We start from the raw sequence: 13,145 nt of genomic DNA on the forward strand, positions 1-13,145 counted from the left end.
TTCTCCTATCCACGAATTACACATAAATCAAGTAAAGTGAAAACCATTTCTTGAAGTCGCGATGTGCATTATTCACCGGAGGTACCTATCATAGACCCACACTGACCATCTGGCCCCACTGCTAACTCACGAGTCACTCCCCATTTCTCTCTGTCCAGCGTTGTGCTTGACTCGTCGCTTACCGCGCATGCGCGGTAGCTAATTCCAACAGTCACCGCCGGCAGCGCTACACGGATTAGCCCGTAGCTAGTGTACAACTCTCGACCCAAAACACTAATAGGTGGCGCGATAAGTCACACCTTCCGACAACGCGCGGACACGATCAAAACAAAAAAAAATTTATTTGTGACGCCGTCACAGGCGTCACAGCCACCCCTCCAAAACCGTCCCCCCCCGGCGGGACAAAAAGAGGAGGAAAACACCACATACAAACACCTTCAACAACCAGAAGAATACTCACTCACTAGGAGAGGAGAACGACTGCTGAGAAACTTCAGAAAAAAAACCCTAACCTAACAACAAACCATAGGATACAAAAGCAAGAATCCTAAACATAGACAATCAATTTGGTTACTGAGAAGAGACAAACTTTTTCACTGCAGAAACATGTGCCTTCTTTATAATGAACCCCTTATCAGGATCTCCCTAGCTCACAGTGACCGGCGTAAGGAAAGAAAGCACGCGGTAAGGACCATCATAAGCAGGGCTCAACTTACTGCTAATAAAATCAACCTTTTTACTTAACACGACCTTCCTGCATACCACTAAATCGCCTTTCTTGATTTCTGACTCTATCCTTTCTTTGTTATACTTCTTCGCCATCACAGCGCGCGCCTTCTCTAGAGCCTGATCCGTTTCCATCCAGATCTCTTCCAACTCCTTTCCTGAACTTTCCAAACACTCTGGGGGAATTCCCCAGATACTCAACAAGGGGTGTGGCAACTGCCGCCCAAACATCACCAAACTGGGCGATTTACTCGTAGCACCATGTATTACAGAGTTCAGGGCAACATTAAGAGAAGACAACTCTGAATCCCAGGCTCTTTGATTTCTATGGTGGAAAATGTTCAGCCCCACTTTCACCGTCTTGTTCACCCTCTCTACCAGATTTGGACAAGGATAGTAGGGGCTTGTGTGCACCTGCTTTATCCCCCATCGGAAACACATATTTCTCATAGTTGAAGAGGTGAAGTATGTAGCATTATCTGAAACGAGGATCTCTGGACTCCCAAAAATTTTCCATACCTCATTTTCCAACTTAGTACTGACCGAAATGGCCTTCATGTCTCTTAATGCTAACAGGATCACGAACCGAGAAAAAGCATCCACCAGAATAAGTATGCAGTTCATCCCTTTGCTAGACCTAGGAAGGGGACCAAATATGTCGATAAACACCCGTTCCCAAACTCTTCGAGGGGTTTGCACGGAGTACTGCCCTACCTTGCTATTTAGCGGTTGTTTAGCTAACTGGCAGTGTTTACATTCCTTCACATACTTCCTCACCTCCTCGTGCATATCGTCCCAGAAAAACTCTTGCCTAATCTTGCTCTCAGTCTTTTTAATTCCCATGTGCGCTCCCACCACGGAATCATGAAAATAACGAAGAAGCATTTCCCTAATAACCCTAGGTGCCCATACACTCTTCTTCCCTTTCCTATTCACATGGTGGATGATGTCTCTCTGTAAAATGTAATCATTTGTTTCTCCCTTCTCTATTTTTGATCTCAACTCTCGGCCTTCATCATCCTCCTGTTGCCATCTAGCTATATCCACAAAGGACTGGGGAATAGTATGAATTGCCAAGCACCTACCCTCTTCTTGCTTCTGCTGCTCCTTTTCCCAGACTGCACAGGCTTTCTCTACTTCTCCTTCCTGTTCCCCCTTTGTCTCAACTTTGAACTCCCCTGGATCATACATCCGTGAAATTGCATCGGCTACTCCGTTGTTACTACCTTTGACGTGTGCGATCTTAAACCGGAACCTGGATAACCGCATAATCCAGCGCCCAACTTTACCCAGCTGTCTGGGGTGTGAGAATAACCAGGTAAGCGCTTGATTATCTGTAAGCAAGTGAAACTCTGTATGTTCGAGATAGTTTGAAAAACGTTCCATTCCGAAAATGCACGCAAGAGCTTCTTTTTCATAGCTACTATACATCTGTTCGCACCTGTTCAACGCTCTTCCAGCATAGGCAACTGGTCTTAAATTTCCATTCTCTCCTTGCAACAATACCGCCCCTAATGCTAAGCTACTAGCGTCTACTTGAAGCGTGAAAGTCTGGTCGAAATCAGGCAGTCTGAGAACTGGAGGATGCGAAATAGCGTACTTCAAATCCTCAAAAGCCTTTTGCTGTTCACTACCCCACACGAAATCAACATCTTTTTTCTTTAATGAGTTTAAGGGAGCACATCGTTCCGCATAGTTTGAAATAAATTTCGAAAAATATCCTAGCATTCCCACAAAACGCATCACCCCTTTCACATTCTTGGGAACAGGAAAATTTATGATCGGCCCTATCTTTTCCGGATCCATCACCAGGTTACCACCTGTCACGAGAAATCCCAGGAACCTCACCTGTTGTTTGGCCCAAACTACCTTCTCGGGGTTGACGGTAAATCCGGCAAACCTTAACTTCTTCAATACCTTCTCTACATGGATCAAATGCTGTTCAAAGGTCTCCGAAAATACCAAAATATCGTCTAGAAAAGATACAAGAAAGTCAAACTGGTACTCCTCTAGCAAGGAATGCAGAATTCTCGAGAGGCACTATCCCCCGAAATTTACGCCAAAAGGCACCCTTTCCCATTCATAGTGTCCCCATGGAGTGACGAATCCTGTATACTTACAGCTTGCTTTATCCAAAACACATTGATGGAAGGCAGAGTTTAAATCAAAAACCGTAAAGTATCTCCCTTTACTGAGATACTGGAATAGAACTTCGATGTTGGGCAATGGGAACGGGTCCACCTTAATCTTTCGATTCAGGAGCCGGTAGTCGAGGACGAGTCTGTACTTTCCAGGCTCTTTCTTCTTGACCAAGAAGGCAGGCGATGCATACGGAGATAAAGTTCGTTTGATGATTTTCTGTTCTTCCAAATCACGGATTATTTCTTTAAAAGCCAACAACTTAGGAGGAGAACACTGGTATGGTTTGCATTTCACGGGTTCTTCGTCGCTGACTTTAATTTGGTATGGTAGTAATTCACACTTTCCTAGCCTTGAAGTTAGAACATCAGGAAAAGCCTCAATAACTCTCTGGATTTGCTGTTCTTGTTTCTGACTCAACCTTCCCTCCTCGACCTGTATTCGAGAACAATTTTCTTTCTTGGACCTCTTCTCCACGACCTCTATAACGAAATCCTTATCAAAATCAAATGTGAGCTGGTGGTTGCCGCAGTTGAGAATCGCTCGAGTCTCTTCAAGAAAATCTAGTCCCAAGATCACATCACTAATCAATTCAGGGAGAACCCAAAACCTCCGTGTCCAAGAGAATTTCGCGATTTTAAAATGCATTAGAAAGAAAACCTTGACTTGATAACTTTCCCCATTTGCAACCTGCAACTCGAACCCCTGTCCCACTTGCACCCGGGTCTTCAATTCCGGCATCATCCCCACAAGTTTGCTGACAAAATGTTGGCTGACAAAGCTGGCACTAGCCCCTGTGTCTACCATAGCTTGGAACTTATTCTCACCCACTTGAATATCTACCCAAAAACTTCTATACCTTTTCCCCCCAGACTTAGCTTTAATTACGGCGACTTGTCTTCCATCCTCCTTCTCCGAAGTTTTCTGTGCTTTACTTGGCTCCCTTACATTTCGATTTTGCCACCCCTTTACTACTTGCCCCTCTTGTCCACCCCGAAAGTCTCTCTTCACCTCTCCGTCCCTTCTCATCCTCTCATCAGCAGACTTAATCCGACAATCCCTAACCAGATACCCCACTTTTCCACAATGAAAACAGCTCTTAGTTTCACGTTTACGATTCCAACAGTCCCTCGAAGAATGCCCCAGTTTATAGCAATTACTACAAATTTCCCTTTTTGGATACCCAGCAACACTTTCCTGAGCACTCCTAACATCTCTTGTGGATGGAACCCTTCCCTCATTCATTCCACCAGTTTGCTCACCATAGACCCTACACGTATACACCAGGTTGTCGACTTGTATGGCCCAGGATCCCAATTCCTCATCATTTCTTGGGCGATTGAGGAAAGCACACTGTGGCCGCACCCCTGGATCCATATTATCTATAACCCACGCGATGAGATCCTCAGTACTCCTACTCACCCCCAAGGCTGTAGCATTTTCTTTAAGAGATTGGATGTACTCAACCATGCGCTCCCCCTTGCGTTGAAAGCGACGGATGCAACGGTTGATGAGATCTTCTTTTTCTCTTACAGGACACATCACCCTCCATAACCTACTCTTCACCTCATTCCAAGACTCTTTCTTCTCGACCCCTTCTAGCATCAACTCCAGTACTAAACCGGAACATTTGGATAATAGACCTTGAAGCAGATCTACGTCCGACTCCCATAATAGACTGCGCTTCACCTTATCCACCTCTATGATGAACTGCAAAATGGTGGTTGGCTCGTAACTATGCAAGGAAGGAATATTTTTCATGGATGATAATGCTAACGCCAAATTTGCGTCCCCTCTCATGGACCTGCCACCCCTGTCTCCTTCATCCTGCTCCCCCTTATTTCCCTTTAAATAATTAACAAACTTTTTCCTCAGTGAATCCATATCTTCTGACTCATCAACATCAAAACCCGCAGCTGTCAAATTTACCTTAAGCTCAGCCTTGCTTAACTTCTGAATCCACGCAGTGGGCATGGCGAGTGCTATGAATACCCACAACCGTAGGTCACAGAAATACCCAAAACGTTCACCACTAAGACTACTGCTCGCTAGCAGAGTGGCGCAGCCTGTAACCCTTCTCTACCTATTACCCTTACAGCAGGGAGAACCTGGCCTAACAATTGGCCCAAGGGTACAAAATCAAAGGGAAAGAAAAGGTTACGTTAAACAAAACAAAGAGCAGAGCTCAGTGGTATAAATATATTTTCATTATTTAGCAAACAACTTGGTATATGCGCATCTCAACAGCGCTCAAATGCAAAAAAAAGCTTTACTACAACAATCAGAATAACCTTAAAAATCTCAAAATTCAGGTACAAGACAAAAACTTTAATAGAGGTGGGTATATTTTTCTTTTTGGTTGCGTGGGTTCACAGGCTTCACCACAAATTCACCACAAGTTCATGAACTCTTAGTCCATCTTCATACACCAAATACAAAAAACAAATTACCTAACAAAAATTTTAAAATATTATATTTCGTTTATCCTACCCCGAGAGCTCTCCTATAGCAAGTCCCGACACTCTAAACAATAATTTAATTACGGTACTCTACCAACATTATGAGTATATAGTTTTATAAAATTTTATATAAAAGACAATTATGATAATAAAGATTTCCTAATTTCATCAATCACAGATGGCAGCCTCAAATGAGCATGAATAGAATATTTTAACTCTCATACATTTAACATCTAATAAAACATATATGATAATAATTTGTACCACTCAAGATATCAGCAATATAAATATATAATTCTATAAAAAAATTTATATAATTAAAAAATATAATAAAAACAATATAACAAAATTATAATCTCACTAATCACCTACTGCAGGCTTTTTCTCCAACCTACGGAGGCGGGCAGCATGCAAACAATAAAATGCCTAAAATATTTCTGGCAAAATTAAATCACCAAAACAAATTATAGAACTAACACCCTTAGGCAAATTGTCTTCATTATCTCAACTTCTTAGTAGCTCTTCACTATCCAAAGGCACCCAAGGAAATATACTTTTCAAGACTCACCCCATCAGTTGCCATCGGGAACAGGACGACGCACAATATAAATAATTTAAAAAGGCCATTTAAAAGAAAATATCACTACACCACCATTAACTGGACAGCTGGGACGCCGACTGCAACCACCGACTCTCGAACCAGCTGCATTCCATACGACAAACTATTTAAACTTCGTGGAGTTTCCTTCGCTCAGCTACCGACGAAACTTCATTTCTTCCCAAATTTCAATTCCAAAAATAAATTAATCCGTCGAGACGATCTATTCTCTTCATCCGCAATAAACAGGAAAAATCACATAGTAGACCAAATTTAAGTTTATAAAATGTTGTCCTCCTCCTGTGCCAGCTGCTCAAGTTGACTCGGTAGACTAGTCTCACACCTTCTCGCTCATTCCACAACCCTCCATGTCGTGTCGAACTCCAAAAAAAATTGATTACATAATTTTTATTTTTTTTTATAACTTCTTAAAATAATTTTCTCTCACGCCCCGATGCTTCCTCGAATTTAGAAAAGAAGGTACCACTATTATTATTTTGTTACAAATTTTTTTTTTTTTTCCCCACAGCTGAATCGTAGCTGCTTTTCTTCTGCTCGTAAGTAGCCCGGGTCTATGCTAATATTATCCTCGGCGATAGAGGCCTCCACTGGGGGTTAACTACACTTCATTTCCCCGCACGAGCCTCGCGTTGCTTTGTCCAGCATATACACGCTGAAATCTCTCTTCTCCTATCCACGAATTACACATAAATCAAGTAAAGTGAAAATCATTTCTTGAAGTCGCGATGTGCATTATTCACCGGAGGTACCTATCATAGACCCACACTGACCATCTGGCCCCACTGCTAACTCACGAGTCACTCCCCATTTCTCTCTGTCCAGCGCTGTGCTTGACTCGTCGCTTACCGCACATGCGCGGTAGCTAATTCCAACAGTCACCGCCGGCAGCGCTACACGGATTAGCCCGTAGCTAGTGTACAACTCTCGACCCAAAACACTAATAGGTGGCGCGATAAGTCACACCTTCCGACAACGCGCGGACACGATCAAAACAAAAAAAACATTTATTTGTGACGCCGTCACAGGCGTCACAACCTGTCACACATGCACCTGTCGGACAGGTGCACAACAGGTGCACGACAGGTACACGTGCACCTGTCGTTTGTTGACACTGTCCCAGAACCGGCGTGCTCCCCCTACTTATTTATATATATATATAAATGTTTCTGAAAAAAACAGTAAAAAGATTTTTTTAAATAATTATTTATATTTTCTAAGATAATGAAGCCTAAGAAAAAAATAAACATATAGAAACTATTTTACAATTTTGCGAAATTCTACCCCTAAAGGGTAAAAAATGAGATAAATATGTTTTTACGTACACTATTATACATATGAATCTAACCCAGCATACAATAGATATTGATTACCAAATCTAAACATATAAGAATACCAATTACAATTTTATAATTTTGCAAATGCCTAAGTCATGTAAAACAGGTAAGAATGTTTTTTTTTTTTTAAAAAAAAAAAAATTAAAAAAAAAAAAAATTGAACACTTCCGAATTAATTAGAACAAGAGGGAAGAAACTAAGAAGGAACAACTTGCATGCAGAGTTTGGTATGGTATTTTTTTTAATTTTCAATATTTTGCTATAGTTAAGGTATGAAGGATTGATATTATTCTTTTAACATTAAAAAATATAATCTGATCAAATCAAACCTATTTTAAGATATTGGCAATAATAATTGATAAATATACCTTAAATAAACTACCTTCTCTTATTCAATTTTCTTTTTTTCAACATGATCACTTGTTATTTTGTTATTGACAATACTGCTAGCACTAGAGAAAACATGTTCACTGACAACCTCAGTTGCTTGTTTTTTCTTGAAGATTGACCAATTTTTTTTTTGCTTTAGGATGTTTTATTATATGCCTCCTTGTTGAACCATATCCAGTTTTCAGGACAGAACGGTAATAGTGCAATGCAATCTGTTATTAAGTAATTTCTTAAAAAATTTCCGAATAGATGCTGAATTAACACTTGGATCACCTTTGCCACTACTGCCTGTAATGCCACACATTTTTATTTCATAAAATTAATCATAAAAAATAGAGATGTACGAACCTGCAAATTTTTAAGTCGAGTCGAGTCGAGTCGAATTTTACAATAATTAGTTCAAGTCGATTCGAGTCGAGTTTGTAGATCATAAATTCAAGTTGAGTCGATTCGAGTCTGAATTTTTGTTTGAATCTTTGACACTTAAGTCGAGCTTGAATATTTTCACTTTACTGCTAAGAGTTTAGATGGTAGTCTTGTTATATCATGGCCCACTTAATCAAATATATTTCAAATACAAGTATTAATACAAATAATTCATTTAGTATAAATTCTTAACTGATATAATACAATTCAATAATTGAGGTATAGAGCATAGAATAAAAGTATTTTCGGAATCTTTAAATTTTATTTAACAAATATCGCCTAACTGTGAAAATTAAAAAATTCAATATCTCCTAAAGTATTTGGAATTTCTTATATCCGCCGGCTTTAATGAAAAGAGGAATTTAAAGAGCATACAATAAAAGTATTTTCAGATTTTTAACATTTTTTTTTCTCGCAAATACCGCTCAACTACATATTTACCTTATTTTGGACCAAACGAGTTAGCTGCGGCCTGCAGCATTCACGAGTCAATAAAAAACAATGAATATAATTAAGGCTTGTTGGCGTGAAGGTTAGGGTAGGTTGGTTTCACAATCATTAGAACATTTTTGAAAACTTTCACTTATGGGAAGTGTAAGGCCGTGCTACAATTGGCGCAACTTTACAATAAATGTTCCCATAACAAATATAATACATTTAAAGATTATTGCTACAACACTAACGCCGTTACGTTGCCGGCCAATCGCACTTCCAACCAATACATGCTTTTGTATTTGTATTGAATAGTTACACTTTATAAAATACTTTATACTTCATAATTAATTTTAACTTGCCACTTAACTTGAATAGCAAACAATTATACAATATGCAATCTCGCCGAACGTAATAGTGTAAACAAACACGGAAAAAAAATTCATGTTCGCCAACCTACACTTCCTAAAATTAGTGGAGCAAAGTTTTTTTAAATGCCATTTCGTGATTGGTGGCGTATCAGTCGCAAACATGCGCACAAATATAACGCTACCGTTAATTTATTATTGTAACGTTGCGCCGATTGTAGCACGGATTTACTAAAAAAAAAGTAATATTTCTGCCGATATTATGATTATAAAATTTAATTCGTGTTTTATTTATTAAAAATGTGTTCGTCTTCTTTGCTATGTGGTCACACCTGTTAAGTTGGCAATATGTAAAACTAAAATATAAATAATATGGCCGATTGTCGTCATTGTTTGAAAGTACGTGTTTCGGTCTTACGTACGTAATTTTTAGTGTCGGCCGAAGTCACGTAAGGAGATATTAAGAATTTATTGTATTTCAATTTTATTATATTTTATCATCGAGTTTTACCCGAATTTCCTTTTGAGTTTCGCCCCGTCGAGTAAAATAAACTCGAATGCCGAGCCGAGCCGAGCTGATGCTACTCGCTCGACTCGACTCGAATTTTCAAGTCTCGGCCCATCACTAATAAAAAATTATCATGACCACTTTTGAATCACATTCACATAATCCGCAATTTACTTTTGATCATACATGTTGACCAAAAAAAAACCTAAAACCACTCCAATGTTTCTGAAAATCGAACAGAAATATTTGAAAGTAAGATGGCATCTTTCAGTTTCTTTGTTAAAAACGGAGTTAGTATCATTCTGAATGTCTTGCGTTTGGCAACACTGTTAATAGCTGCTCTCATGAAGTTCATTTTCAAACATAACCTAACGATATGATAAAGATTAGTCACAAGTAAAAATAAATAAATTAAAAAATATGTTTAAATCACACTAAGTTTTTATTTTTAACATCATTTATGAATGAGTATTGAATATTACATTTCACAGATAGGGCTTGTGTGTTTTTTTTTGTGATATCTTTGTGCTTTGTCTGGTCAATACACATGTAAAGTTGCTGTGACGTAGATGGAGACGATAAAGTAAGCATATAATGTTTTTATAATATAAAAATTAGTTTGCCAGCTGGAGGATTTTCCTACTAAACAGAATTGGTTTTCCCCGAGTTATTATCCTGAGGAGAAATATTATTTTCCTCAAGTTCGGGAATGGTCTCTTTCACGACTTTTATTTGGGATCCCAACCACAACTAAAATAAATAAATACATAAATAAATAAATAAGTCACTACACAAGAAAAATAATATCTTGTAAATTTACTAATTTTTTTCAGGACCAATTTTATGACTTTGGTGAAGCTGTAAACACAACTGATTGATCGCAACCTACACAGGACATGCTTCTGCACACCCACAAGAGCAGGGAAGCAGCTCGACAAGCGGAGTGAGACGCACCTTCTGGGAGGCCAGGTACAGCCTGACGTGGTCGATGCGGTCCGCCACGCCCTGCCTGCGCGTCTCCAGCGCGGCCCTGCTGGCCTCCAGCCGCTGGACCTCCTCCCTGGAGTGCCGCAGCTTCCCGGGCACGCCCCGCTGCTCGTACGCCTCGATGTCCCTCTGGAGCTTCTCCGCCTCGTCCAGCTGCTTCTGGGCCCCGCCCACCTGCCCCGGACACAGCACCGGCGTCGCACTTCTTCCCCCACTCATCATCCAGTTGAAACAGAAGCCACCGTGTGATGTGACTATGGCCGGTCTTACTTGACACAACCATTTTCTTTTTTTTAGAATACTATAACAAAATAATAAAATAATAAATAACACTTTGTTAAGACTAAGCTACGGGATAAAACCAGACAATCAGAGTTGCATGAAGTTGCATTAGTAAATATGCTAATAATGTAAATAGCATAATTTATTACCAACATAACTAATTTAAACAAAATACAAGATAACACGAGATTTCCTTCCATGATAAATTAAATAAAGAGATTTTTTTCATTAAAATTACCGGATTTAATTTTAAAATAAACCAACTCAATTCAAATATGCCAACTAAGCAAGTGAAAGGTAAGTAATTGATGTATGTAATATCATCACTAGATCTGAATGTTGCCACCAAATATAAAATGGAACATAAATTTGAGTTGTCATTTAGTGCTATAGTATGTTTCTCGCTTAGATTGCAGTACAAAGCAAATGGCTTCCACTATCACCAGACTGATATGACCCAACATGTTAGAATTAAAATACTTATTTTTTATACCTACCATCAATAAGTATAAGAAACTATAAATTTTTTAAAATTTTACTATTTGTTGATTTTTCTAAGACCATAAAATAGTGTATTTTGACAGTATTATTACAGTTGTAAATATTCTCAAAGAAAAAAAAATATCCTAAACACCAATTATTATTTCTTAGTAGGAACTATTTTTAGTAGCCGGTCACTATAAATAACAAGGGATTCCAATAATTATGTGCTATGGTCTGTCAGAGCCAAAAATTTTAATATTAAATGATATTAAAAAAATTTATGTCAAAAATAGTTGAAAATAAGGAGGAGCTTTTCAGTTACGTTCTCTTAGAAATTAGAATTGTATATTAATTATCAGTTGATGCTCTTGATGAAATGCAACAAAAAATGTATTTCCAAAATCCTCAATTCAATTTTTTTTTTGAAAAATAAAAACAAATTAAGTATGACAAAACTCTGCTAAGAAAATTATAAAGGAACTTCAAAATTTAGACTTATTAACAAAGAAATTTTATTAAAAGGGAAAAAATATATGTATTTATAGGTCCAGTGTTAAGTTTTGTAAACTTATTATGCAGATAATTTTCTTAAATGGGATTTTCTTAAGAGTTTTACTGTACATTAAAAAATATTTCATTACATTATAAAGTTGTGCCTAAAATGTTTTTGCTCTTTGGGTATATCTGCCAACAGACGAACAGTGCACTGAAATAGAAATGTCTTGATAAAACTAATCATTCAGTACTTGTCTTCAGAAAACACTATTTTGATTAGACGTTAACAGAAATGTATTTGCAACAATTACATTTGGGGGACAAGAAATGGCACATTTGAGATTGTTTGTGTCTGTGAAATAATAACAGGTTTGACATAATCTTTATAACAGTACACACATTATGGTACTTTTAAAAGTTAAGAATAGTAAGTTACAAATTTTTATACTGCAGTAGTGTATATTTCTGTACTAGTCTGCACTTTAAGGGCTGTACACGATTAAATTTAAGTTTGATTCACAATTACAGCTCCAGTGTAACTAATGCAAATATTTGACAATTATGTCAATAAAATAGCAGATAAGAGAGATTAACAGAAAACAAGTTAACAGTTTTCACCTCAATATAAATATACAATATGGTTTTCTGTAAAGTAATTTTTTTTTTGATCTCTGGATGACTTGAGAGAAAACTCTTAAGGTTAAATCTAATTCTGAAAAAAATTTCAATTAATTTTTTAAATGTAAGAAGATATTATTTTTAATTTTTTATTATTTTTAAATGTAGGTGATAATATTAATGTCTAAAAGTTTTAATGGCTCATTCTCAGTTCAACATAATTTTTTTCAAAGTTTTGCTTAGCTGGAGTGTTAAAAATTAAGGCTCACACATTTATATTTTGATATTAGCACACAAAAAAAAAAACCTAATATTTTATAAATCTCAGAAATTAAAGAAATTCCCTATCCCAAAAGATGTTTAACATTTTTTGATTGGTTCTCAGAACCAGAAGACAAGCCATCTCCTACCCTGGTTGAATCACGCAACAAATCAAAATACTAGCTCACCTCACTCCTTTTAGTGTCCAGCTTTCTGCGGTTCTCCGTCTGTAGCTTCACCTTGTCTTCGATGGCAGTTTGCAGTTGTATGTTAGCTGGTTCCAGCCTCTCACTTAAATCATCGATGCTGATAGACAGAACAGCAATGTCTTTTTCACATTCTTCCCTTTTCTCCTCCAGCTGTCTGCGCATTTGCAGGTCGCCTTGTATCTGAAACAACCACAATTTACGACTAACACAATCATACACAAGAATGTGGAGATTGCAAATATCATCTTCAAATAGTTACAAATTCTTTTAATTTGCCCTTATAATTTAGGATGAAAATTTATTTGAACAATATGCAGTCGCAAAACATATAATAAAAATGATTGGCTTGTATTAACAATTCTTGGGAAATAATTTTGAATTTAGTAACATTATTCTGTCTTATTGAAAA

At 37.7% G+C, this 13,145-nt stretch overlaps 1 protein-coding gene across 1 annotated transcript in view; it reads right to left on the reverse strand.

The window, feature by feature from the left end:
* LOC134531661 (DNA repair protein RAD50-like) overlaps positions 1–13,145 on the reverse strand; it is a 280,275-nt gene that overhangs the window by 62,268 nt on the left and 204,862 nt on the right. Inside the window, exons 21-22 of the mRNA XM_063367439.1 lie at positions 12,716–12,916; positions 10,356–10,562 (exon numbers count right to left, since the gene is read on the reverse strand). Of these exons, the coding sequence (XP_063223509.1) occupies positions 10,356–10,562; positions 12,716–12,916 (408 nt within the window). The remainder of the gene's footprint in view (positions 1–10,355; positions 10,563–12,715; positions 12,917–13,145) is intronic.

Source organism: Bacillus rossius, chromosome 5 (assembly GCF_032445375.1).
Source record: "Bacillus rossius redtenbacheri isolate Brsri chromosome 5, Brsri_v3, whole genome shotgun sequence".
NCBI classification, from domain to species: Eukaryota; Metazoa; Arthropoda; class Insecta; order Phasmatodea; family Bacillidae; genus Bacillus; species Bacillus rossius.